At 44.3% G+C, this 26,577-nt stretch overlaps 1 protein-coding gene across 2 annotated transcripts in view; it reads left to right on the top strand.

The window, feature by feature from the left end:
- Positions 1-26,577, top strand: part of CCDC146 (coiled-coil domain containing 146) — a 142,764-nt gene that overhangs the window by 100,600 nt on the left and 15,587 nt on the right. For both annotated transcript variants that reach the window (XM_019487496.2, XM_059725826.1), the window contains 9 exons: positions 2,361-2,434; positions 6,663-6,890; positions 8,555-8,741; positions 14,221-14,316; positions 15,476-15,646; positions 18,048-18,136; positions 18,250-18,414; positions 20,175-20,399; positions 21,086-21,314. In XM_019487496.2, the coding sequence (XP_019343041.1) occupies positions 2,361-2,434; positions 6,663-6,890; positions 8,555-8,741; positions 14,221-14,316; positions 15,476-15,646; positions 18,048-18,136; positions 18,250-18,414; positions 20,175-20,399; positions 21,086-21,314 (1,464 nt within the window). The remainder of the gene's footprint in view (positions 1-2,360; positions 2,435-6,662; positions 6,891-8,554; positions 8,742-14,220; positions 14,317-15,475; positions 15,647-18,047; positions 18,137-18,249; positions 18,415-20,174; positions 20,400-21,085; positions 21,315-26,577) is intronic.

Raw genomic sequence — 26,577 nt, 5'->3', positions numbered from 1 at the left:
AGGAAAATCTTAGTGCCAATCTGTACAGATATTTGGGGAGGTTAGATCAGGCAAAAAACGGCCAGCCTGCTCTAACTTAGTTCACCTGAGGAAATGTAGATCAGGAATGGGATAGCTCGATTTATGAATATCTGTACATATCTCAGCTGTTTGCCTCGGCCCCAGAGCTGCACTCTCCCCTTCTCCCCCAACTAGTCCTCCTGCCCTCCCTCCCCTGGGTGAACAACCCCCTTGCCACAGACCCATAAACTCCCCCCCCCCACAGACCCACCAGCCCCCAAACTGCTAGACCCCCCCCCAACTTAGATTCCTGGCACAGCTTCCAGCACTAGTGAATGTGCACTAGGTAGACCTGATTGTAAGGAAAACTTACCAGAAGGGGAGAGGTGGTGGGACGCTGTGCCGGCAGCTGTTCATGGCAAAAGTGAAACCACGGCGGCTAGAGCTGCCACAGTCGAAGATCAAAGAAAAAACCCACAGCAGAGCCGGGAGGGGCTGGGAACGGCTCTCGTGTCTGCTTGGACACGCTTTATAAAAGCATGCCAAGGGCAATTGGCTGGGCGGGCAGGCAAAGCCGGCAGAAAAGGCTCACCCAGAAGAGAGCCAGGGGGACCAGAAAGAGCGTCCCCAGCTGGCCCAGAAGGGTCAGAGCAGCTGGATGGCGTGGAGCTGGAGGAAGCTTGGTGGCTCCCTCGGGAAGGGAGCATGGAGGGAATACCGGGCCAGCGTGGGCCCAAGGAGCTGCTGGCAGACCTGTCGTGGGCCAGAGCCAGGAGCCCCAGGGGCTGGTATGGCGACAGACACAGTGAGGATGGGACCCTGAACTGAATAACCAGCAGCAGGTACCAAACTCAGGGAATCAGTGGCAGTCAAGGGAGGCAGCAGTCCGGGTAGAACCCTGCTCCGCATAGACCAGAGAGGGGCCGCAGAGACCACTCAGTACTAGCTATACTGGTGGTCAACAACTGCAGCCCCAAGGGACCGAGCGCTAGGGAGGGCCCAAACGTCGGCCTCAACAATCAACATCACGGTTGGCATTAGATGGGGTGTAGGGGAGGTGGAGCCCCAAGAAGAGGTGGTCACAAGGAAGGCTAAGGAAAAGAACCAGGGGGACAGGACCAGACATCATCCTCCTGATTTAAAACCCCTTATCATCAAAGACGTGGCAGGTGAGACCCCTGGGGATATGACCTGAGGCCACTCCCACTATCCTGGCCGTACAGCCCAAGAAGCCATGGTGAGATTCTTAAAGAGTCCACATGCGCGATGCTTGGGAGAAAGGGATGGGAAGTTACAACGATCTACAATCACACAGCTTAAAGCAAGCCATGTGGTCATAGATCAAGTACCTCAAACATATGTGTGTACCCTTAGGGTATGCCTACCTGGCACAATGCAGTGCTATATAGATAACCAAAATAGCTCTGCATGAGTTATCTTAGGAGCTTGAAGAAGAATTTCCGTCTTCAGTACAGCACTTTACCTAGGCTAGTTAGCCCCGTTGAGAAGCCCAAGTATATTTGCAAGTGTTGTATATTAGCAATAATGTGGTCCACTTATTTCTGGACTTTGAGCTAGTTTCTTCAAAGATAGTTTGAGTATCTCTACATGGCATCATGTAATGCCACATTGGACAACCCTTCCCTTTACAACACAGAGGTACAAACAGAATTTTCAACAGACGTGTTAAACTCTAAAACAGCTGTAATTCCTTTACAAAATATGTTATATGCATATAAACACATTGTGATTATTTTATATTTTTTTTATTGGAACCTGCTAAGAATAACTTGCAGTATTAATTTGTGAATACATCATACTTCAGACATCTCAAATGTATCATGATTATCAGTGCAGGAACAGTCAGCTCTGTGACTAACCTTAAGCCATTTTTGGCTTAGTTGCAATAACCAGAATTAATTGCTTCAGATAATCTTAGTTTTTCTGGCCTGTAAGCATTCATTTTGCTCTAGTATAGGTTTTGTTGGAAGGAGGAAGCATTTGTTGTTAGAGGAATTTTTTGCATATAATGTGTAAATTAAGTAAGTAGACTGAATTATCCATTTGATACAGAAATAATAGTGGCAGACCCTCCCTGAAAAGAAAGACCTATTAACAAACATCGTATACTGTTATGTCAAAGTTAGTTTTATAACATTTTTATCATTGCTTATTTTAATTGTTAAGCTTAAGTTTTGTTTGGTTTTTATATTGTATTACTTTAGGCTGCACTAATGTATGCTGTTACTGTAAAATACACATTTCTGTTCTGTCATTACATAATTCAAAGCAAATATTAGTTTATGTGAAAATGAATAAAATTAGAGCCTGCTTCTCTAACAATTTTGTTTTAATACTAGGAAGAGTTAGTTCAACTTCATGTTATACCTGTCCAACTTGGAAAAGAAATGGACAAGATTAACCGCAAAAAAACGTATGTTTTTAAATACATTAAAAATTGCTTTATTGAATATTTATTCCTTGAATTTTTAATAATGATAGAAACCTTTTATAGAGACAACTAAGAAAGTTTAAGTTCTTGATACAAAATTCTGATCAATGCAGAGACAGAGATAAGGTAAGGTGTCCGCAATCTATTTAAAGAATCAGAGTCATGTTACAAAGATAGCGTTTGAGTAGGAAAACATATTTTAGACTTGAAGACACTAATAAAAGCACTTTGGAATAAAATGCGTTTATAATCCGTAAAAATATCTGTGAATATCCACTATTACAATGTAGTATCAAATACAGCTATATGCACATTTTACCAAATCACTATGCAGCAAGGACACAGGACATTGCTTTACTCTTCAGATCTTTTAATTTTTATATTAATTGAACAGCAATGAATGAGAGGTCTAATAAAGAATTAGGGTGGGCCCTTGAGGGCTGCATGCAGCACATGACCATCAGTTGGGCAGCCCTGCTTTACACCTTAGACCATGGTATTACACTAAGGTTATTGCAGTCTCCCCACTGCACTTTCCTTTGGTCATCAATTAACTGCTGTTATGTATTCTTAAAGAATTTCTACCTGAGATCAATCATTTCACATTAAATACTGTACCCATTTTCTATTTCTTTCTTAACTAATTTTTCTAGGTATGAAAAATACTATATTCACCTGAATACAAGAGGTTTTTTCCCCTGGTTCAGCATAGGGAAAAAAACCTCTCATCTTAGAAGTGAATATAGGCCAGGCAAGCAGCTGCTTCAGCTCCTGAGGGGGCCAGGGAGGTTAATGTGGCAGGTTGGGGAGGGGAGAGAGGATGGGGAAGGGGTGCATGATGTGGGGGGAGCATGTGTGTACGATTAGCAGGAAGATTGCAGGGAAAGGGATATGCAGAGCGAGGGGTGGGTATGGGGAAAGGGACACGTTGAGTGCAGGGAAACAGTGTGGGACAAGGGATATGTAGAATGAGAGGAGTGTGGGGGAAAGGGTGTGCAGTGGTGGGGGGAAATGGGGAAGTGATATATGGGGTACAAGAAAGAAATGCATGGAACAAGTGGGGGAGCAGGGAAGGGGCTTGGGGAAGGGGAGTACTGGGGGAAAAATGGGGAAGGGGTGCACACTGTGGGGGAAGCATGGGGGAACAGGTGGCAGAGGGAGCGTGGCAAAGGGGCACATGAAGCAAGGAGAGTGCAGGGAAAGGGACACAGTGGAGAACAGCCTAGGGGAAGGGGAGTGTGGAGTGAGGGTAGTGAGGGGAAAGGGCACGAGGGAGGGGGCATGCAGTACAGGAGAGAATGTGGGGAAAAGGTTACATGGTGCAAAAGGGGGATTCAGAGAAGGGTGCATGGTGCAGAGGGGAGCATGGAAAAGAGGCACATGGTGCCGAGGGGACATGCAGAGTGAGAGGAGTGTGGGGAAAAGGTGTAAGGGAAGAGGTGCAGGGACAGGGACGTATAAGGTGCAGGGGAAGTGGAGCATTCTGTGAGAGTAGCTCAAGGAAAGGGACACGGAGCATGGGGAGTGCAGAGTAGAGGTGCATGGAGTGGAGGGGAGCTGCTGTGGCTCTAGTCCTAACCCTAGGTGGGGCTGGAGCCTGAAGCCAGAACTGCCACTACTGCCCAGCCCACTTGAGTACTCTATGCCCCCAGTGGAGATAGAGCAAGAACAGCCGCAAAGGTAAAGGGGACAAGTGGTAGGAAAGGAAAGGCACTGGGGAGGACAGGTAGTAGGTGGGCAGGCATGGGGGGCAAGTGGAAAGGGGAGGGAATAAGGGCTGTGGGGCAGACTGCCTGCCCCCCAGCTGCTGCTTCCCCTGCCACTACTGTCCCTGTGGCAGTGGTGGGAAGGCTACATTTAAGAGGACCCTCCAATAACTAGATTGTAGACATAGAAAATTGAGACAAATGTGTAATTTTCCAATCTAATAATTGGGGGTCATTTTAGATTCAAGTAAATACAGTAAGTTTATTTTAGAAGCTTTTTTTTCTAGCGAGTCCCAAAAATCCAATACAAAACCCCACAATCCAATCCAATCATCTCTGTGGATAGTAAATGTAATGAAATTCAGCATTTAAATAAGTAATTTCTACCTGGTGACTCTGAAAATGTCAGAGCATCAGGAAAGCAGAAAGTCTGGTTGTTGAGACATTATTCTTATAATAACCACAGATGTTTCAAGACATATTTGGAACATGCCAAACACATGACTGAATAGTCATTTGTAAGAAATATATTTATTTTATCAGCATTCTTCCAAACAGCCTCATATATGAGATTAAGCAATTTTTTAAAAGTCTACTCTTATATCAATCACTGGACCAGCACCGAGAGGCTATATTTTCCTGCTAAATTCTATTTGTATATAAGGGCTTAATTGAGGCCTACACTTCCTTAGCATCCCAGAACAATCCTATACACTAGTACAGGCTGGGGGATGAGATGTTTTCCTGTGGAGCTGCCTAATTAGCTCTGCAGTAAAGTCTCATCTCTATGCATATTTTAGCCCACAATAAATTAATTACCTCTGCTGTAGGTTAGTATTTGGAAATACAAGTACCGTCCTGCAGCAGAGTTCTTTACTGCATAGCAGCACACATATAGATGTTGATGGGGCTGGCTGGGGCATAAGGGTGCTTCAGTGCAGGGGTTGTCTGCTTGCTAGCCGCACAATGAAGAACCCTCAGGCACCAGCCAGCCCCTCCACAGCACGTTGAGCTGGGTCAGAGCCTCCCCTGACTGGCAGGCTAATCTCCTGGCCCCCTGCCAGCCAGGGCTGCTCCAACCTAGCTCTATGTGCTGTGGTCCTGGGTGCACATGTAAAGGCAGTGCGTGGGAGCAGAGCTGTCCCTAGGGGTGTGCAGGGCCCGGGGCATATCAGCCTGTGTGGGGCCAGGGGGTGGGGTTGGTGACCGCAGAAGCCAGCAGCAGCCTCAGCAGCATGTGGGGGTGTGACAAGTGGCTGGAGTCAGTGGCGGTGGCACATGGCAGCAATTGTGGTAGGGCCTGTACAACATTGCCCACAGGGACCCCCAAAGCCCAGGGCGTGGGGGAGTTGCCTTGATTCACGCCTCCCAGGGACAGCCCTGCTTGGGAGCAATAAACTCTGGTGCAATATGCACCAAAGTTTACTGATTTGCATTAATTTCACATATAGACATGGCCAGTTTCTCCTCACTACAAGACCAGGATTGGATTTTGGTCTATACTCATTGTAACAGGGGGCTTCCTTGTGGTCTTTCTACCAATGGCCCACCCACCTGTTTCTGTGCCAAATGCCCGCCTTCTCACCTGCCACACCTTGATGATATATAATTATGATATTAATTAGGCAGGAGGCTGCCCATTTCTTGCCCCGATGCCAGGGGTGCTATCTGCGGCTCTGTTCCTCCCCTACACCACAGCCCAAACCTTGCAGATGGCATCCACAGATCTTATCATCACCCACATTGGGCCCCAGAATCCTCCAGTCTGGACCCTTACCAGATCCCTCCCATCAGATGGCTTACTTCACCCTCATTCTGGGCTGCCTAGCTCCCTGAACTGTTCCCCCTTTTGGGCATGGTCCCCCCGGGACCTTTGGCTACAAAGACCCTGGCCTCACCTCCAAAGCCAGTCAGAAACCCCAGGCCCTTAGCTCTGGGCATCCCTTGCGGTGGGCCCCTGACCCTTTTGACCCTTCTGGTCCTGGCCCCAGCATTGACCAATTGAGGGTTTTCAAGTCAGGTCTATGAGGCTCTAGCCCCCTCTCTAACTTGGGTCCACCTTCTTGGCCCTTCTATGGGGTAACCCACCTAGTTGTGGGAGCTGGGCACCCTGATCCACCTTTCACCAGGGTAGTAACTGGCCTGGTATTTCCTGGAGGTCCCCACACCACTGGGAGCCCCACCAGGCCACCCACTCCCATCAGGGTACAGTTTTAGGTCATGCCCAGGACCAGGAGCCTCCAAACCATCCCCTACAGCTCCCCTTACCTCCAGGATGTTGCATTCTGCCTTGCAGCCAGGCAATGGCTCTGCCTGGCCTGACAGTAGTGAACTGTTCCAATTCACAGAAGCAGCCAGAGATCTAAAACGGACACTGCAATCAAGCACCTGCTGGCTGCTTGGCTCAGTCCTTAAAGTGGCAGGCACCAATAGTGCCCTGCCACATGCATGGAGTTGGATCCATTTTACTAATGGGAAATAATAGTTTTGAAATATGTCCACAGGGTTGTAGAGAAGAAGAAAAAAGCCCTTGATGACCAAATAGAAGAATTAAATGATACCTTGAAAAAAATAGAAAAAAAGAACGAAGAACTTTCAGAAGAAAAGGAAGATGTAATGAAGGAATTAGATGGAAAACGAGCATTGATTGAAAGCAAGGAGCGAGAATTCAACCATTTGACAAAGTTACTAGAAATGGGTAAAGAGAATGAAGCAACAGCCCTAGCAGACAGGTCAGCATTGTAGGCACATGAGCCACATTCTGTTATAAAGATATAAGTAAGCACTCATCTCTTCCAAACAATCCATTCTTTTCTAAATTATTTATAGCTTTTGAAAAAGCTTGTATTTTGACCATCTGATTTGATAGACTCCCATCATCTAAAATGAGCCATGTTTCCAACAGGGATGAATAATATTTGTTTGTTGAATTCTATGGATATTTAAAACTTGATATTATACAAAGAGAAAGATGTTGTAAGGACCTTGTCCAAAGTCCATTGAATTCAGTGATAAGACTCATTGATTCAATAGAAAATGATCAGAATACTCAAATGAGTATTCACAGAACTTAACTCAAGGGCTCAGTTTCCACCCCCTTCCTGAACAAAGACTGGAAAGAGGTTGTGGAAAGGGGCCCAGTTCTGGCTCCATAATTTTTCTTTGTCCAACTCCTGTTAGAAGCGTGCAGCAGACTTCACTGCTAGTAGAAACCATCCATCAGAAAGACATGGTCAGAGCAGAGCCTTGCTCTGCTACATCAAGGTCTCCCTGAGGAGGGAGCAGCTGCAAGTGGAAGAGTTGGCCCAAGAAACTGTAGAGCCACTTCCACCAGTTTTTCACAAGTTGCATGTTCCCAGTATCATCAAACACCAGCATTCCAAGATCATAAGCCATGCCCGTCAAGATCATTAATTTTTTTTATATAACGCATTTCAAATTCTTGTCATCAGGTTTTTGATTTCTAGGCCCTTAGGTGCATTCTGGTTGTGTTTACAAGCTTTTATCTCCAGCCATGAGAGCTAGGAACTCTCCTGCTTAATTTTAAGTGAATAATGAAATTCTCCTATAAGTCACAGGACTCCAGGAGTTTCAAGAACACCACAGATCACAAGAATAATGAGCACAGAGAATACCAAATTTATATCCACAAGTTAAAAAGATGCAGGGAATTTCTTTGGCTGAGTTAAATATACTTTCTGCTGTGTAAGCAATACACAGTGAATTAAGTAGACCAAAGAATCCAGTCTTAGATTTTTCAGAGGAGCATAAGAGAGTTAGGCACTCATATGGCACTGAATTCCAGTGCCTCTAGATTTCCTTGTAAATCCTATCTTCCTCACCTTTGGCAAATCAATATAAACAACAAGCCTTGAAATATCAGAATGTTATTCTTGGTTCCAAAAAACTTTAAGTTCCTCCCTTTATGTGCAAAGATGGAAAACTGTAATCTTGGCCAGTCTTTCAGCAACAACATTTCTATCCCTTTGGGTGGTATTTCCCATTAAAAAAAGAATGAAAGAAGTGTTAAATAATACTCTAAACTGAAATCTAGAAGTAAAAAGACTATCTAAAAACTTTCTTCACTATTAAAATAAGGTTTTGTAATTCTCACTTTAAGAAACAAATATTTTTCTTACATTTTGAACAAATTTTAAGTATTGTAAAACCCTGGGCCCACTGAATTGACTGAAGGTGTTGGCAGTTTACCCTTTCTGTTCTCAGAGAATGGCCACAGATTTATGATGGTTTTATTTTTTTTATTTTGCAAATTGAGTGTAGTTTCTGTATTTTTGAATTTTAATTTAGAATTGTATTTCAACCTCTGTCTTTTTGGTTTGGATACATCTCTTGGTTGGGTTTTTCCCTTTCTGAAGTTCTCTATACCTCTGTACAGGACTGTTCTAGAAATCACTTTACATAACTGTCTGTTGGAGAAGCAAAAAAAACATGATATTCTAGTGAATAAGCAAAAAGAAAAAGAGAAAAATTTGAGAAGTTTAAAAAAGATGGAACTGCAATTGAAAATTGCTCAAGATTCCTTGGAACAAGTCAAATCACTTCATGGAAGACTCAAATTAGAGGTCTGTATGCAGTGCATTGATTATAAGGATTAAAATCATGATGTAGGAAATCACATTAACATTATTTTGCAAATAGTACAATGGAAACTAAATTTAAAAACTTCTGTCTACAGAACTGTGTTAGATTGCTGCTAAAATGTCTATTGAGAGTTCTTCCTCGTACCATAGAAAAGTAGGGTTGTAAGGGACTTCAGCTGGTCATCTCTAAGCAGGACCACTCCCAACTAGGTCATCCCAGCCAAGGCTGTGTCTAGCTGGGTCTTAAAAGCCTCCAAGGATGGGGCTTCCAGCACCTCTCAGGGGAACCTGTTCTTGTGTTTTACCACCCTCCTAGTGACAAAGCTTTTCCGAATATCTACTTAAACTTCCCTTGCTGCAACTTGAGACCATTGCTCCTTGTTCTGTCATCTGTCACCACTGAAAACAGTCCAGCTCCATCCTCTTTGGAACCAGTAGTTGAAGGCTGCCATTAAATCCCCCCATAGTCTTCTCTTCTCCAGATTAAATAAGCCCAGTTCCCTCAGCTTCTCCCCATAAGCAGGGATACTGATTTTCCCTGATGAAAAATTGCAAATTCTCTGATAAAAATCACAAATTCTCTGATTAAAACCCCCAAATCTGTGATTAAAATTAAAGGTCCCCCACAGCAACCTTCATTCACCCTCCACCACAGCCCCCTGGCCAGGCTTATGCCCCTCACTCCCCTCCAACAACCCCCACCAGCCCTGCTGGTGCCCCTCACCCCCCACCCACAGCTCCTGGTCCCCTAGCCCTGCCAGAGGGGGCCCCCAGGTGCCAGGGCTATGGGGCCAGGGACCTAGGTCTGCAGCCCCCTGCCCCTGGCAGGACTCAGTAGCTGCTGCAGCAGAACAGAGCCCGGGCCCTCCCCACCCCCAACTGCTTGCTGCTTGCCTGCTGTTGGCTGAGGCAGGGGGCACAGTTCCCCACTGCAGTGCACACTCCCAGGGGGCAGGGGGATCCATGCTTCCCAGATCTGAGGATGCAGCAGGAGCTGCGCACTGCCCTCTGTGCACTGCCACCCTGCCGCCCACCCCCAGGTCCTCCGCAGCCTGTGTGACCCAACACTGCAGGTCAGAGCACAGTCATGCAGTAAAGCTGTTTTCCACTGCAAGCTCTGCGCTGCCCTGGCAAGACATGCCCCTTGCACTCTTGTCTGCAGCAGGGGTGGTTGCACTCAGGGGATTTGTTGCCAGGGTAGCATAGAGTTTGCAGTGGCAAGCAGGTTTCCTGTGTGGCCCTGCTCTGCCCTGCAGCACTGGGATGCACCTGCTGGGCTGCAGAGGCCCCAGGGGAGAGCAGCAGGGCGGGTGCCTGAGTCTGGAGCAGGCAGCTTGTACTTGTGCCCATTTTCTGCGCACAGATCTGGGGGGCATGGGTCTTCCCCCCCAACCCCCAGAAGTGTACACTGTGGTGGGGGTCACCCCCACCCTGCCTGAGCCCACAGTGGGCAGTGCACCCCTGCCCCACCCTGCGCACAGATCTGGGGTGCACGGGTCTGCCCTGATCCCTGGGAGTGTGTAAAGCAGCTGGGAGCTGGCCCCATCCCCCACCTTCTGGACAAACCTCCTGTGGTCCTGTCTTGCTCCCTGCTGGGGCCCTGTAGCCATCCATTGTGGCCCGAGCCCAAACCACTGCCTGGCTGGGCAGCAGCCCCAGCCCCAGCCCCAGCCTCAGCCCCTGCCCTGCCCTCCCTATGGGGGCCTCAGTTCCCCCCACTCCCACACACACTTACCTGCCAGCACTGCTCTCTGGGTGCCCCCTGTGTGACCACCCTCCTCCTGCCCCCTCCCAGCCCCCTGCAGGCTGGAACTGTGTCAGCCTGCACAGAGCTCATTGCAAAACTGCAAAATCCATGGGTTTCTCTGGTAAAATGAGAAATCCTTGTTTTCCTCTGGTAATAAGTAAAATCCATGGTTTTCTCCATTTTTCCGTGGGATATGGGAAATCTGGATCCCTGCTCATAAATCATGTTCCTCAGCCCCCTAATTATTTTTGCTGCCATCTTCTGGACTTTCCCCAACTTGTCCACATCCCTTCCGTAGTGGGAGGCCCAAAACTGGACACAGTACTCCAGAAGTGGCCTCATCATAATCACTTCCCTCAATCTACTGGCAGTGCTTCTACTAATGCAACCCAGTATGTCGTTAGCCTTCTTCACAAAGGCACACAGTTGGCTCATATTCAGCTTATTGTCCACTGTAAGCTCTTCCCAGTGCCGCATCAAGTGATATATAGAATTATTTGATATATAGAATTTTTTGTTTCCTTGCATGTTCCTTTATTGAGTTCACGTGCCTAATGTAGCGTGAGTAGCTAGTTCATACAGTAAGGAAATTACACAAATGCTTCCTTTATATTTATTTTTCTTCTGATGTTGTGAAAGATCAGTTATTGCTAAATGCTGATAGTCTACGTAAAAGAGAACTAGCTTCACTGGCTGTAACCAGCTGTAAGTCATGCTTATTCCTTGCACTGTGCAATCTTTATTCCCTCTCTGTATGCCTTTTGCAGGGACAGATTTATATACAAATGTGTGTGTACAGTTTTATGTGAGCAAGAAGGGAATAGATTTACATGCATTTGTATATGAACTTCTTCTATGTAAGCTTAACAAGAGACAAAAAGCGTTTAGTTTAATTGCCTAAATTCTATTTATTCCATCACAATGACACAAGGGGTGTGTCTACATGAGACATGTTACTGCACATTAGCCTAATTTACTGCTCAATACGGGAGCTCATCTACCTGTGTGCACCCTTACTGCACAGTAAAAATGGCTAATCATGACTAAATTTGATACCTGCAAAATGTTTTAGCTTCTCTGCCCATAAAGTAGGGCACTGATACCCAATTTCGTAACTTGGTTTCAGAACCACAATGAACAGTCTATGTAAGTGCAAGGTATTATTTTATGTTATCTATATTAGTGTATAGAACTTAAACATCTAACTGTAATCTAGAAATAGCTCTAGGGCAGGGGTTGTCAACCAGGTGTACTTGAGATGGCCCTAGGGCAGGGGTGGGCAATTATTTTGAGTGGAGGGCCACTTACCCAGTTTTGGCAGGCTGTCAAGGGCCGCATGGGTAGGCCCACCCCTTGACTGGTGCCCCAATCCTTGCCAGGTGCCCTGCCCCCTGGTCACCATCTTGGGATCAATGTCCCAATATCCCAGGGCCAGCACCAGTGGGGCCCAAAGTGGGGCACAGGCTGGCAGGCATCCATGGAGCTGGGCTGGGCTGCATCAGCAGGGAGGGGGGAGCTGACCTGGCTCCATAGAGCCTCTGCCAGCTGGGACCCCGCGCTCCTGCCACCCTACTCTGGGCCCCACTGGCACTGGCCCCAGGACACTGGTGCAGGGCCTGTGCTCCCGCTGGCTCCCTGCCCACTCACACCCAGTGCCCCCCAGCCCTGCAGTACAGACGGAGGGCAGCGCACAGCCCTGACCCCCAGCTCGCCAGCAGGGAAGCTGGTGCTGAGTGTGCCCCATGGCCGGTGCCCCACGTTGCAGGTGCTCGCAGCCCACGCGGGGCTGTCCGAAGCAGGCACAGGCAGCCCCAGACGTGCTGCAAGTGGCTGCAGTGTGGAACGCTGGCCATGAGGCAGGCAAGGGGCCACTTTTCCCTGCACTTACACCACCTTGTAACCCGTCCCACTGCCAGCCTGGCAGTCGGGCCGGGTTACAAGGTGGTGCTGAGTGAGGGAGTGGGGAGAAAGCCCCTCCCTGCCCCATGCCCAGTGCCCCATGCTGCAGCCACTCACAGCTTGCCTGGAGCTGCCTGTGCCTGCTCCGGACAGCCCTGTGTGGGCTTCGAGTGCCTGCAGCATGGGGCACCAGCCATGGGGTGGGCGAGGGGCTACTTTTCTCTGCACAGGGAAGGAGCCCAGGGAAAGCTGAGTGCAGGGAGGAAGCGGCCCCTCCCCCACCCCATGCCTGGTGCCCCGCGCTTCAGTCGCTTGCAGTCCGCATGGGACTGTCTGGAGCAGGCACGGGCAGCCCCACGTGGGCTGCAAGCAGCTGCAGCGCAGGATACTGGGCGTGGGCGAGGGAGGGACCGCTTCCCCCCCACTCCTTCCCTGCCCAGAGCCCCCTGCCCCCACTTACCTGAGCTTCCCATGCCAGGGCAGCCACATGCTCCCAGCCCAGAAGCCCTGGCTGAGGCTTCTGGCTGGGGGCGGGGCCAGGTGGGCCCCGCTGTTGTTGGAGCCCATTGGGCTTCCCCTGGGTCCTACTGCCCTTGGTTCCTGTCTTTTTTGACAGGAACCAAGGACAGAGAAATATTAATTTTCCAAATTTTTTTATGGGCCCTGCCAGCCAGATAGAATGGTCTCGCGGGCCAGATCCTGCCTGCAGGCCGTATTTTACCTACCCCTGCCCTAGGGGGTACGTGTGGGTGGGCAAGGATGGTGTGCCATCATGCATCATCCCACACTGCCACGCTGGCATCACCCACCTGGCCATATGAGAGGAGTGGAAGCTCACACATGGCACCTACTGCAGCTCTGTGTGCGGCTGCATGCCACCTCACCCACTGTGCTCAGCAGGCAGGGGTACACTGCTCTGCATCTGGCTGCTGGGGGTACAATGATCTAAAAAGGTTGAAAACCCCTGCTCTAGGGTTTACAGGTCATGTGACTTCCAGATCTCATTTTCTCACTCTGTAGAAAAAAAAGATGTTTTTTCTCCCCTTGCCCACATTGAAAATTCAATATATGCTCTGAAAAGCAAGATGGGTTCTTTTCCTCTCAAAGATCACTACTAATAAAGTCTTTCAAGACAGAGCAGCCCTTCTGTGACACCTTTGCAATGCCATTGTCTTCCAGTTATACTCCTGTGAAGCTTTGTGCTACAAACACTGTCAGTGGAATTGAACCATATAATTTAAATGGGTATTAATTTCTAATCTGTCGGAGTTTTTGCATCAGACCCACCATTATAATATTCTTCTCATGAAACACAAAAAGGAATCAGTCACAGCTCATTTTGTTCCCTGTTTCAGCTCATTAAACATGCAATAAAAACTTATTATTTATTATACCTCACTGAATAACACTACACGTACTCCACTAAAGTCAATGGTCAGTAGAGCTAGAAATTCAATCCAGAAGTTGATTTATAAAGTTAAAGGTGACATCTTTATCCAGTCACTTTGGTGACAAACTGTTTCATGCTGTAGTGAAACCCTGACTTTCAGGAATGCTTGAACTCACCAGGCTTACTCAGTTGTTTTGGGGTATAGAGTTTTTTTTTATATTGAAAATTTGGGAAAATTATTTATTTTTATTATTTATGTGGTGCCCTAAGAGCACCAAAGGTCCTTGGTCAAGGCCAGGATCTCATTCTATTGTTTACTGTAGAAAGTTACAATAAAATGACGGTTCCTGTCCCAAAAAGCTTACAATCTATCTTTTTTCTTATCTGTCTCTCATTGTCTCAGTGTGTTTCATTTATTTTTGTAGACAGATGCCATTCCTAAAAATGATGGGCCATTACTACAAAGAAGAAAAGAACTCAAGAAAGAAGTTGAAATGAATAAGCGAAATCTAGCCCAGGAGGTGAACATCTACTGTTCCATACAGTTACAGTTTTTTAAACTAAAACTGAAAAAGGCTGTTTGTAGAAAATTTGCTCTCTGCTTCAAGTTGTAGGAACACAGTGTGATAATTCTACATTCCATCTACACTCCAGTGGAAACTGGTGAAAATGATTTGTTTTGGGTATAATTGAAGCTAAGTTAAGCACGTTTCTCTTCCACTATACCAACTGTCTGTGCTTTTCTATACCTTCCACATTGTTAATTATATCAGTGCATTCAGATAAACTCTAGTAAGCTCAGTTGGTGGCTTCTGAGAGTTGCATTGCACTGATACCATGATGATGATGATGGTTTTTCAAGATAAAGATCATACTATGCTTCCCTTTTATGGCTATCCCAGGATTCATTAGTATCACTGTATTATTTGCATTATAAACTTGGTAAAAAACTTATGCATAGAATGTCAGACCAGAAGGGACTGTGGTAATCATCTTTTCAGACCTCTATAACATAGACCACAGGGCTTTCCTGAACTAATTCTTGTTTGAACCACAGCACACAAAATCCATCTTCATTTTAAAATGGACAGTCTACTACAAGTCTCAGTAAATTCCTCCACTGATGAATCACCTTCAGTAGTAAAAAACTCAGCCTTTTTTGAAGTCTGATTTTGTCTAGTTTCTGCTTCTAGCCATTGTATCTTGTTTTATCTTTGTCTACTAGACTGAGAAGCCCATTAATAGAGTTTTGTTCTTCACATACATATTTATATGCTGTGATAAAATAACTCCTTAAAATTCTGTTTGATAAGTTTAACAAATTGAGCTCCTTGAGTTTTGCACTCTAGGATTTGTTTTCCAAGTCTTGTTGGTTCACGCCACTGTATCTTCTGGCTTATTTTCATGCTTACTGTAAAAGGCAAACAATCTGGGTCACACAACAGAAATGTATCTAGGTAACAGGACATTCTGGTGTATTATTGAAGGGATAAGTATTATTTCTAATAGTATTGCTTATTCTCTCTAAGACCATTGACACTTTTGTCAACAAAAGCTAAGCAGACAGAAATCAACTTGGACTTTGCAAATGCAAAAAGGTACTTCAAACTTTGGGCTCTTCAACAATGACATTTAAATGCCTGGATAACTAATATGAAATTAATTTGGGTTTTAATTTAGAAAGTCATGACAGATGCTGAGGCCCAGACCTTAGAACAGTGTATTGCTCAAGAAAACCAACTTTTCAAGGAGCAGGAACGCTGCAGAGATGAGTTAGCCAATCTTGTACGTCTGACTCAAGTCAAGTCTGATGAAAGAGAGCAGAAAGCTAGGGACTTCCTAAAAGCCCAGGTAAAAAATGATGGCTCATCTAAAGTGAATACTGTTCTTGAGTATATTAGAAAATATTATTGTTCTGTTCTTACATCTCTTGGGTATACTCTCACAACATACAAAGCATATATTATGATATTATGTTTCATAGTTTGTAGGGTTGGAAGGGACCTTGACAGATCATCAAGCCCATTCTACTGGTACCTTAATAATACTGCATTGCATTACAATCACATCAGAATGTCATCCAGCCACAATGCAAAGTGATAGCATTTCACAGGCAACAACTTGAAATTTCAAGATTCACAGAGGGCCAACAGGATAAGAATGGCATCTATAACACTGGAACAGAAATATAGATACTTCAGTCTGCAAACTCTAAAGCATGAATTCTGTACGTTATATTCCATGAACACTTTGGCATCCAAAGGCAACCAAAGTTGTCTTTCATTCAAAAAAAAACAAACAACCAACAACCAGCGGTCAGCCCTTATTCTCCTGACACATTGCAGGATGGAAATTTCTGGTGTAAATTATGGTTAAAAAAAAGGAGGAGGAAATTAATTGAGTAGACATTTCCTTCTTACATTGGGTTTCTGCCTGAAGTTTACTGGCATTATGACATTATATACATGCCATTTATACATGCCAATTTATGTCTAATGCCAATTCTCTTTCTAGGTACAAATTACACTCACATAACTATTGATTTAGATTTTTACAGCTAGGTATCTATATTCCAAGCATCCTTGACTATCATAACTAAACAAGGCATCAGGAGCCCTAGGTCAAAGAAAAATAAACAAGTGAAAGCAAATTATTTGACAAATATGCGATCCTCAGTCAAGCATTGGGTAGGGTATAAGCAGTTCTTTGCTCAGGCAGAAAGAGGTAAAAGATGGAGGAAGTCAGGACATTGAGTGCTAAATAGAAGGGCTGTGCGAAATTTTGGCGGCTGTTTTGTTTTGTTTCAGATTTGGATGTTTTGACAGTCAAAACACCAAATCTGAAATGAAACACGGGGCTCTGAAACAACTCTGAAATAAAACGGGCCATCCAAAACATTTCAGAAATTTTCTGAAACAATCCAGAAGTTTTGAAGCTGTTTCAGAGGTGGACTTGCAGGTAAAGAGGGAGGGGGAAAATGGGGAGGAGTAGGGTGGGGAAGGACTGCTCTGATATTGACACCTGTAGCTGGCCAGTGACAACGATCTGTCCCTGAGGTCCCTTCCGACCCCAGTGCTGGGGAATCAAACGGGGGGAGGGGGGCTGGGGAATCGAGCTGGGGGCTGGGGTATCCCTGAACATTCCCCTAGTTCCTGGTTTGATTCCCCAGCTCCCTGATCTTTCCCCCAGCTCTCTGATTGCTTCCCCCGGCTCTTCCTGGGGGCCACGGGCCCTCGGATGATGTGGAATGACAGCAGGCTCCTGCAGCCTGCTATTTCCCCTGTCAGCAGTGGCAGCCTGTTGAAACCCTGTGCCGATCCAGGGGCCCACGCCCCCTGGGAAGAGCTGGGGGAATGATCAGAGAGCTGGGGATTAAACTGTGAGCTCTAGCTCCCAGGCAGCACACAGCGCACTGCACCTGCACAATGGTGCAGCTGCCATGTGGGTGCCAGGCGGGGGGCGTGATCCCTGCTTCCCTGCACTGTACAGGGGGGACTCTGCCATGAGCCCTCAGAGGCCCCAGTCGCTGCTGCCAGAGCTGGTGTGTGTGGGGCTTTATTTTTAAACTCCGCACTCACCGGCTGTGGAGCATGCAGATGACAGCATACTACTGCTGCTGGCTGGTGCCAGCACCAGCACCTGAATCTGCCTGGCGCAGCCCATGCCAAGCACCGGGAAGAACTCAGTGCTGGCGCTGGCCCCAGCTGGCAGTGGCAGCCTGCTGTCATCCCATACGCAGATCCGGGGGCCTGCACCCCCTGGGAGAGCTGCGGGGTTGTGCCACATTCATACTTAATACAATGCCACAGGCCTCATCATTCTTAGATTCAACCAAAATGTTTTACTTTTCATGAAAGGAGCTTTGTGCCCTCAGTTCTCACTGAAGTCAATGGGAATAGAGGACATTCAGCAATTCTCAGGAGTTAGCACCTGACATAGCTTTTCAAGTGACTGTTAATTCTTAAGATGTATCATCAAATTATTATCTTAGCTATAATAATACAGTTAATGCTGTTGGATAAATGCATGTAAGTAGATTGTGCTCTCTAAACTTGCTAGTAAAATTTGAAAGGACTCTTATTTACCTCAAGATTTTATTTTTTCCTTTATATTTGTTCTTCCCTTAATGATCAAAGAGTAAAAAGGATGTTGTGTTAAATGAGATAAATAAGTATCTTCATCTGTATCAGTGTCTGAAATGTCATTACAAGTGTTGAAATATCTAAAATGTTCAATGCTGTTTATATTTCAGATCAGGCTCCAAAACATTATTAAAGAAATTAAAAAAAAAGATCTGGAAATAGGGGAATATAAGAAGAGGAAAAGAGATATACAAAGGCAGTAAGAACTATAAAATACTCTAGATGGAATAGCATTTTTCTAAGGTAGTATCTCATTTAATTTATCTGTGTCTAAGAATTATATTTATCTCCTTAAAATATTCATTTTTCCAGACTCACAGGATTTGCAAAAATATATGACATTATTCGAAATGAGAGAAATAAATGTGTAAATTTGGTGTATGCCGCTCGCCAGAAAACAACTGAAATTAAAGAGAGGGTTAAAATGCTAGATAATGAGATGGAAATTTTGAGGAACAGCGCTATAATTAAAGACAGGTAAGTGTAACAAAGAGGTCTTTAGAGATTATCAAATTCAGCCCTATAGTGAGGCAGAATTAAGTATACCTAGATCATGCCCAAGGAATATTGGTCTGCAAACTTACACTGCAAATCCCTAGTGAAGGAGATTCCACAATATCCCTAGGCAGCTTTTCCAGTGTCTCCCCATCATATAAGTCCTAAATGCCTTTATATCAAATTCATCTGACTTCTTCTTGTCTTTCCTTCAGTAACTATAAAGAAAAAATAATGTCCATCTTCTTTATATCAAACTTTTAGAATTGAAGAACTGTTATGTTCCTTCTCAGTCTTCTTTCCTAAATTAAGCAAATCCAGCTTTTTAACTTTCCCTTACAAATCATGTTTCCTAAACTTATCATCCTTGTTACTTCATCAACATTGAGTACAGCAGAATAATTAATTCCAGTGTCTAACCTACAACACTTCTATTAATAACTTAAAAAAAATGAAGTGTTCTTTGCAACATCACATCATTGTCATTTATCCTGTTCTTGCCCATTTGTACCTGATTGCTGTTTGAAAATGTAGCAGTTTAAACCTTTTTATAAACCTGAATTTCATCTTATCCATTTCCAATAATTTCTCTGCTTTCTTACAATCATTCTGAAATCTGATCCTGTCCTCCAAAGTGCTTGTATCCCTTCCCAACTTAATGTCATTAGCAAATTTTACTGTTATACTTTCTGTTCTGTCATCCCAGTTATTAACTAAAGTATTGAATAGACTCAGGTCCAAGACAGACCTCTGCAGGACCCCATTTGAAATGCCCCCAATTTGACAGTAAACCAGATAACTACTGTCTGGGCATGTCTACTTGAGATGCTTAATGCACACTATTATAACACTGTGAAGTAGTGTGCCAGGAAAAACTGTGTAAATACACTTCTGCACAGTAGTATTAGGCTACTGCACAGTAAAAGTCATTAAAAAACCATGCAGTGGTGCTACTGTGCTGTAAGTGTAGTTACCGAGCATTTAGTTAGTACTTCATTAAGCAAGTACTAAACTAAATGTACAGTAACTACTGCGTGTTAATGACTATGTAGACGTGCCCTCTGAGAGTAATTTTTCAAACAGCTGTATGCCTACTTTATGGCAGTTACTATATTGTTCCAGTTGTAAACTGACCTTTTCCCTCAAAATGAACCACAAAAATAACAGTTAACTTATATGCTTCTTTCACAGCATCTGATGAAGTGAGCTCAGGCTTGCAAAAGCTTATGCTGTATATACATCTCTGATTTACTCTGTGTGTGTGTGTGTGTGTGTGTGTGTGTGTGTGTACACACATAAGGGCTTAGTCCATCTGTCTGTCTATCTGTCCATAATGCTCTTGGGGTGTATGGCTCCTGGTGGGGCATGGCTCCAGCCGGTGATGTCAAGAATGCTCTAACTTACTCTTTGTTTTCCATGGCCCACTCTAGCAACCAGGAAGCAGAGAATTCCCATAGAATAGTGAACTCTGTTTACTTCTCTATGCCTCATACACCTCCTTTTCTGAGGCACTGGGAATAAGGTCACTAGAGAGCCTTTAATATGTTCTGTGCAAGCTAAAGAGACTTGTACAGAACATATTACACAGGATGTAACCTCTGGAGAATGTTTTTGTCTCCCTTCAATACTCCTCTGCAGTGGCCCAGAGTATAACAGATGATTAGGCTGAGGGTCTACTCTACTATATTTACTGAATTCAGATTGCAGTACTTTTTCCCATCTTCTCTGTTCTTTTTTTAAAGAAAACTGCAGAAACGCAGTCTAAAGCATAAACATAATATTACAATCAAAGATAGCCTCCAAGGTGATGTTTGCAAAGTTATTGCTATTCTGCAAGGGATGAAAGAAAAGAAGGAGCAACACTTACTGGATGTTGACAGACTCACCAATATGTTGACCCACACTGAGGAAGAAATGTTACAACTACAAAAGAAATATGAAAGAGCTGTCCAGCATCGAAATGAGAGGTAAGACAAAGGATAAACTGGGCGCATCTACATGAGATGGTAACTGCGCAGTAGCCGAATAATATTGTGCAGTAGTGTGTCACAGCACCAACAGTGCTAATACCCTACTGCACAGTATTATAGTATTAGGCTACTGCACAGCAGCATCATTTAAAAGGCATTTGCTGGTGCTACTGCACAGTGATTATACAAGTACTAAATAAATGCACAGTAACCACTGTACAGTAGCATCTCATGTAGACCTTTGCTTCACTGACCTTTGCTGTTTCCATGATGTTTCATTTATTTAAAAGACTAACTAGCAAATGATGAAAGCCTCCATAACTATACTGATGTTATATTTTTGTTTCTAGATACCAAGTTGATGAATTTAAGTTTAAATTTTGACATGATTGTATTTGTCCTGGAACAGGCCTACCCTAAACCACCTTCATTTTAGTTTGGTTCTATGCATCAATGATACTTTAAAAAAAAGGGTGCCTTTCACCCAAGAATACTAGAATATTATGTTATAGAAATAGCAAAATTTTCTATTTTCACAAACTATCACTGGCTCTAATCTAGCAATGTAAATTGCCCTAATCTAATAAAAAACCTGCTAGCAACATTCTTGAAGGGAAATAATAGGGAATATGAACAAAGATTTTAAAATCTACATTTAAGCTTCCATTTTGGGTTTATTGCAGTGGTGTTCTCCTCATAGAGCGAGAGGAAGAAGTATGCATTTTTTATGAGAAAATAAACATTCAGCAGATCACGAGTAGAAGCGGAAATATTGAGATTCAAAGCATGGATGAAAAGATCAGATTGCTAAAGCTGAAGATAGCTGAGAAAAAGAGGCAGATTGAGATCTGTCTGAAAATTCTACCAATGAAGAATGCCCTCGATGCAGATATGGTGGCACTTCAGATTCAGGTTGTTGGAAACCATTGACAATTTTTATTTGTATAATTTAAATATAGAATCATAGAAAATTAGCATGGAAAGGGACCTCAGGTCATCTAGTCCAACCTCCTGCTCAAAGCAGGACCATCCCCAACTAGATCATTCCAGCCAGGGCTTTGTCAAACCAGACCTTAAAAACCTCCAAGGATGGAGATGCCACCACCTCTCTAGGTAACCTGTTCCAGTGCTTCACCACACTGCTAGTGAGCAAACTTTTCCTAATATACAACCTAAACCTCCTTTGCTGCAACTTGAGACCATTGCTCCTAGTTTTGTCATCTGCCACCACTGGGAACAATCCAGCTCCATCCTCTTTTGAACCCCACTTCAGGTAGTTGAAGGCTGTATCAAATCCCCTCTTATGCTGCTCTTCTCCAAACTAAATAAACCCAGTTCCCTCAGCCTCTCTTCATAATTCATGTGAACCATTTTCATTGCTGTCTGCTGTACTCTTTCTAACATTACCACATCCCTTCTATAGTGGGGGGCGCAAAACTGGACACAGTACTCCAGATGCGTCCTCAGCAATGCAGAATAGAGTGGAATAATTACTTCCCTCGATCTGCTGTCAGCACTCCTACTAATGCAGCCCAGGATGCTGTTAACCTTCTTGGCAACAAGAGCACACTGCTGGCTCATATCCAGCTAATTGTCCACTGTAACCCCGAGGTCCTTTGCTGCAGAGTTGCTGCTTAGCCAGTCAGTCCCCAGGCTGTAGCAGTGCATGGGATTCTTGTCCCAAGTGCAGGCCTTTGCACTTGTCCTTATTGAACCTCAGGAGATTTATTTGTTTTTGGTCCAATCCTCCAATTTGTTGAGGTCTCTCTGAATCCTAGCTCTATGCTTCAGCGTATCTAGTACTCCCCTCAGCTTGAGGGCTGCTCACCTCCTCCCCAAACTGCGCTGCCTGCTGCAGTAGTCTGGGAGCTGACTTTGCCTTTGAAGACGTCGGTGAAAAAGGCATCAAATACTGAAGCCTTTTCCACATCATTTGTCACTAGGTTGCTTCCACCATTCACCCAGATTTTCCCTGACCTTCCTCTTGTTGCTGCCATACTTGTAGAAACCCTTTTTGTTACCCTTCATGGCCCTTGCTAGCTGCAACTCCAATTGTGCTTTTGCCTTCCTGACTTTATCCCTGCATGCCTGAGCAATATTCTTATACTCCTCCCTAGTTGTCTGTCCAAGCTGCCACTTCTTATAAGCTTCCTTTTGGTATTCAAGCTCATTGAAGAGTTCTCTGCTAAGCCAAACCAGTCAGCTACCATATTTGCTATTCTTAGGTTTAGGTAAACTAACTGAATTATGCTTCTGATTGCTCCCTCTCCAAACTAAAAGGGCAGCGAACAAGGTTGTGGTCACAGTATGATCTATAAAGCCACAAATTGGTTTCCCTGTTCTTTTTATGAACAACTACATACACTTGATTCTATTCCAAGAAATGCAGAGCAGGGTGATCCATGGCTCGAACTTCTGGCAAGAACCCAACAGTCTAGCACAGGTACATATATTAAGCATGCTGTTGCACGATCACGTCTCATGTCAGTATGCACTACTTCCTAGTGTTTAGCATTTTGACAACATAGTTCAAAGAACAGGACTAAACTTATTAGCATACTTTCAAAGGTCATCCCAGTGGATGCAACACAGCATATTTCAATTAAACAAAAACACTTACAACAGTAAGGATGGAGATTCTACCACCTCTCTAGGTAACTTGTTCCAGTGCTTCACCACCCTCCTAGTGAGAAAGTTTTTTTCTAATATCCAACTTAAACCTCCCTTACTGTAACTTAAGACCATTGCTTTGGCTTGTATTATTCTGTGTTCTTATAAAAGAAATGAAATAATGTAATGGACATTTAAATTCACTGTAAAACAAAACCTATAGTATGAACAATAAGGTTGACACAGACCAATAAAACATTAAAGCAGCAATCCAAGGAAGCACTTGAGCAGGTGCATACTGTTAAGTACTTGAGCACTTTAAATACTGCTTGCTCTTAAAGTTACTCACCTGCTTGAATGCTTTCTTTGAAGGAAGCCTGGGATAAAAAATCATAACGCACTACATATCAGTGTGGCTAAACTTTGGGATGATTAGGAATTATGAAAATAATATAGAAATGCATAGGGAATTAGTCAAAACTTCATTGAATAGTCATTCTACTTTTCTAAATAGTAGCTCAATTCACTGAGAATACTTGACCCTAAACCTACTCTGGAGACTATGCTGCCTACTGTTATATAATCCATGTACACTTTCAAACAAGAAACAGTGGAAGTTTTAGTTTTAGTTACAAAAAGACATTAAGCAACTACCAAATTTTAGAGTTCAGCATTGTAATGGACATTCTTTCCTTGCTTTTTAAAATGACTCATTATTTTTGACCTTCTCTCCAGCAGCTCATTTTTTTCTATACATTTTCTTTTTGTTGATACGCAGAATTTAAATTTATGGTGTGCATCAGTACTGCTATTAATTTCATAAACTAAAATTATGATTCACCGTCAGATAGCACATATTTATTACATTACTTCTGCTCTTTCAAGGAAGATGTGCATCTAATTAAGGGAATAAACTTGTGTGTGATGGTTTTCATAGAATTGTACAAGAGCGCTGTAATTAATGAAGTTATAAAGTAATGAAAAGAGGGTGTGTGAAAATAGGGGACTAGGGGCAAGAAAAGAAAGAGATGGTTTGGGATGAGATTTATGAATGAGTTTTAGAGTCAATGAGGCAAATACCATGACAAAACACATGGGAGAACATCCTGCTGCTTTCTCCTTTGTGACTGATTCTTTGAAGCACAAAGGCTGTGTTAAAGGGAGTCTGCTGGCATGGATATTTTTCAGCATTTTTTTTAAGATTAGCATAAAATAAAAACAAAGGCATAACTAGAAAGTGTTATGCTCTGGATGGATGTGGCAGTGGAAGCCAGGCTAGTGACAGTAGCCTGGCAAGTGACAGTAGCTGCCATTCTTGCCTCCCCTCTTGGTTGGCACCCAGGGCTGGTGACCTGCTCACCCAACCCTACTTACACTATTGAAAAAAAAAAGGAAACTAGCATATATACTATGCTATTAAAGACTGGTTACTCTTTAAAATTTTTCTTAAACAGGAAATTGTTGCAGCAACCAATGATAAATTAGGTTTCAGCATTTTTAAAGCAAAAAGTTACTTACTGCATGTCAGTTGGCCCAACTCTTTTGCTCCTGTCTCTTTTTGCTATCTGAGTTAGCCCTTCTAAATTATTGTCTGGGGTGATCAGTGTTTTTGCTGCTGTTGTCCTTGTCAGGTGTTGTGGATGTTCTGTCAGTGCTGAAGTCTCAAAAACTGCATTGCCAGCAAAGTCACAGCCAGGAGATCCCAACATTAATCTTGTCTTAAAGAATGACACAGGCTCCCTTTGGTGGCAAAGATTTGGCTAGGTTTATTGTCTATAAGCACAGCCCCAACATGCTTTGGTCTAACAAGTACAACAGATGAGAAGCCAAGACTTTTGTACCTGTGACAACGTAGTTGGTGGAACACCATGCAGGTTTTCCCAGACCACTACGAAGTTTCCCTACTTTGTAATTCTCCTTTCATATAATGACCAAAGCAAATTATGTGTTGGATCCATCTGTATCTGGAATGTCTCAGACCATCTTGTGCTGCGGGCTTGTTTCGTGTTCTGATCTAGGTGTTCCTGTTCCAGCCTTATCATCCTGCTACTGGACTATCCTACCATGATCTCTCCCTCTCATCTCTTGGTATGTGAGCCTGCCAAGTTTTAGTTATGCGAAGAGTTCATGCATTGGTTTGCTGGTGAGCCCTACTCTGGCCGATGCTTTGGCAAAGTCTTTGTGTGAGCAGAATATATTGATCAGTACTCCAGTGAGTCCTACAATAACCTTTGGGGAGACATCTTCTCTATTTATTTTGTTTTAGCTGCTAAATATGATCCACATTCTTGGAAGAGGGCAGCTGCTGATTTTGAATGATTGAATATGGACTTAGACCTGCTCTTACAGCTTTGGTTCAAACTCATAAACATTCTATTACCTGGTTCCCATTCAGATGTACGAAGTGCCTTGCAAACACTGTCATTCACCCATGATTTCAGTTCACTAAACCTAGGCTACCCTCAGCCTTGAAGCCAATCCCCAATACAAATTCAGCTCAGAACCTGTCCCTAGTCTCTTGGAAGAATGGTCTTATGACTAAGGTGTTGCACTAGAGCTTAGGAGAGCTAGGTTCAGTTCCTTGTTCTGACACAGTTCTTGGACAGAATCAGAAAACAGTAGCCTTGCCCATGTCACCAAACTTTGGGGAAAAGCATCCACACCTGAAGACAGGAGGGCAATCCAGGCTGACCTGGACAGGCTCAGCAAATGGGCAGACGAGAACCTGATGGTGTTTAACATTGAAAAATGCAAGGTTCTCCACCTTGGGAGGAAAAACCCATGGCATGCTTATAGGCTTAGCAGTGGTTCACACTATGGACAAAAGGGACTTGGGGGTCATGATTGACCACAAGATGAACATGAGCCTGCAATGCGATGCTGCGGCTAGTAAAGCAACCAAAACGCTGGCTTGCATCCACAGATGCTTCTCAAGCAAATCCTGGGACGTCATTCTCCCCTCGTACTTGGCCTTGGTGAGGCCACAGCTGGAGTACTGCGTCCAGTTTTGGGCCCCACAATTCAAAAAGGATGTGGAGAAGCTGGAGAGAGTCCAGAGAAGAGCCACGCGCATCATCAGAGGTCAGGAAAACAGACCCTACGGTGACAGGCTGAGAGCTACGGGGCTCTTTAGCCTGGAAAAGCGTAAGCTCAGGGGTGATCTGATGGCCACCTATAAGTTTATCAGGGGTGACCACCAGTATCTGGGGGAATGTTTGTTCACCAGAGCGCCCCAAGGGATGACGACTAGGTCGAATGGTCATAAACTACTACAAGACCATTTCAGGCTGGACATAAGAATTTCTTTACTGTCCAAGCCCCCAAGGCCTGCAATAGCCTGCCATCGGAGGTGGTTCAAGCACCTACATTGAACACCTTCAAGAGTAAATTGGATGCTTATCTTGCTGGGATCCTATGACCCCAGCTGACTTCCTGCCCTTTGGGCAGGGGGCTGGACTTGATGATCTTCCGAGGTCCCTTCCAGCCCTAATGTCTATGAAATCTATGAAATGTCACATAAACCCGAGTCTTCAAATATGTCTCAGTGTTGAACTCCTGCTGAATT

This window comes from Alligator mississippiensis, chromosome 4 (genome assembly GCF_030867095.1).
Source record: "Alligator mississippiensis isolate rAllMis1 chromosome 4, rAllMis1, whole genome shotgun sequence".
In the NCBI taxonomy this organism is placed as follows: domain Eukaryota; kingdom Metazoa; phylum Chordata; order Crocodylia; family Alligatoridae; genus Alligator; species Alligator mississippiensis.
Note: the sequence above shows the minus strand (reverse complement) of the source record. Positions and strands in the feature narration are given on the sequence as shown.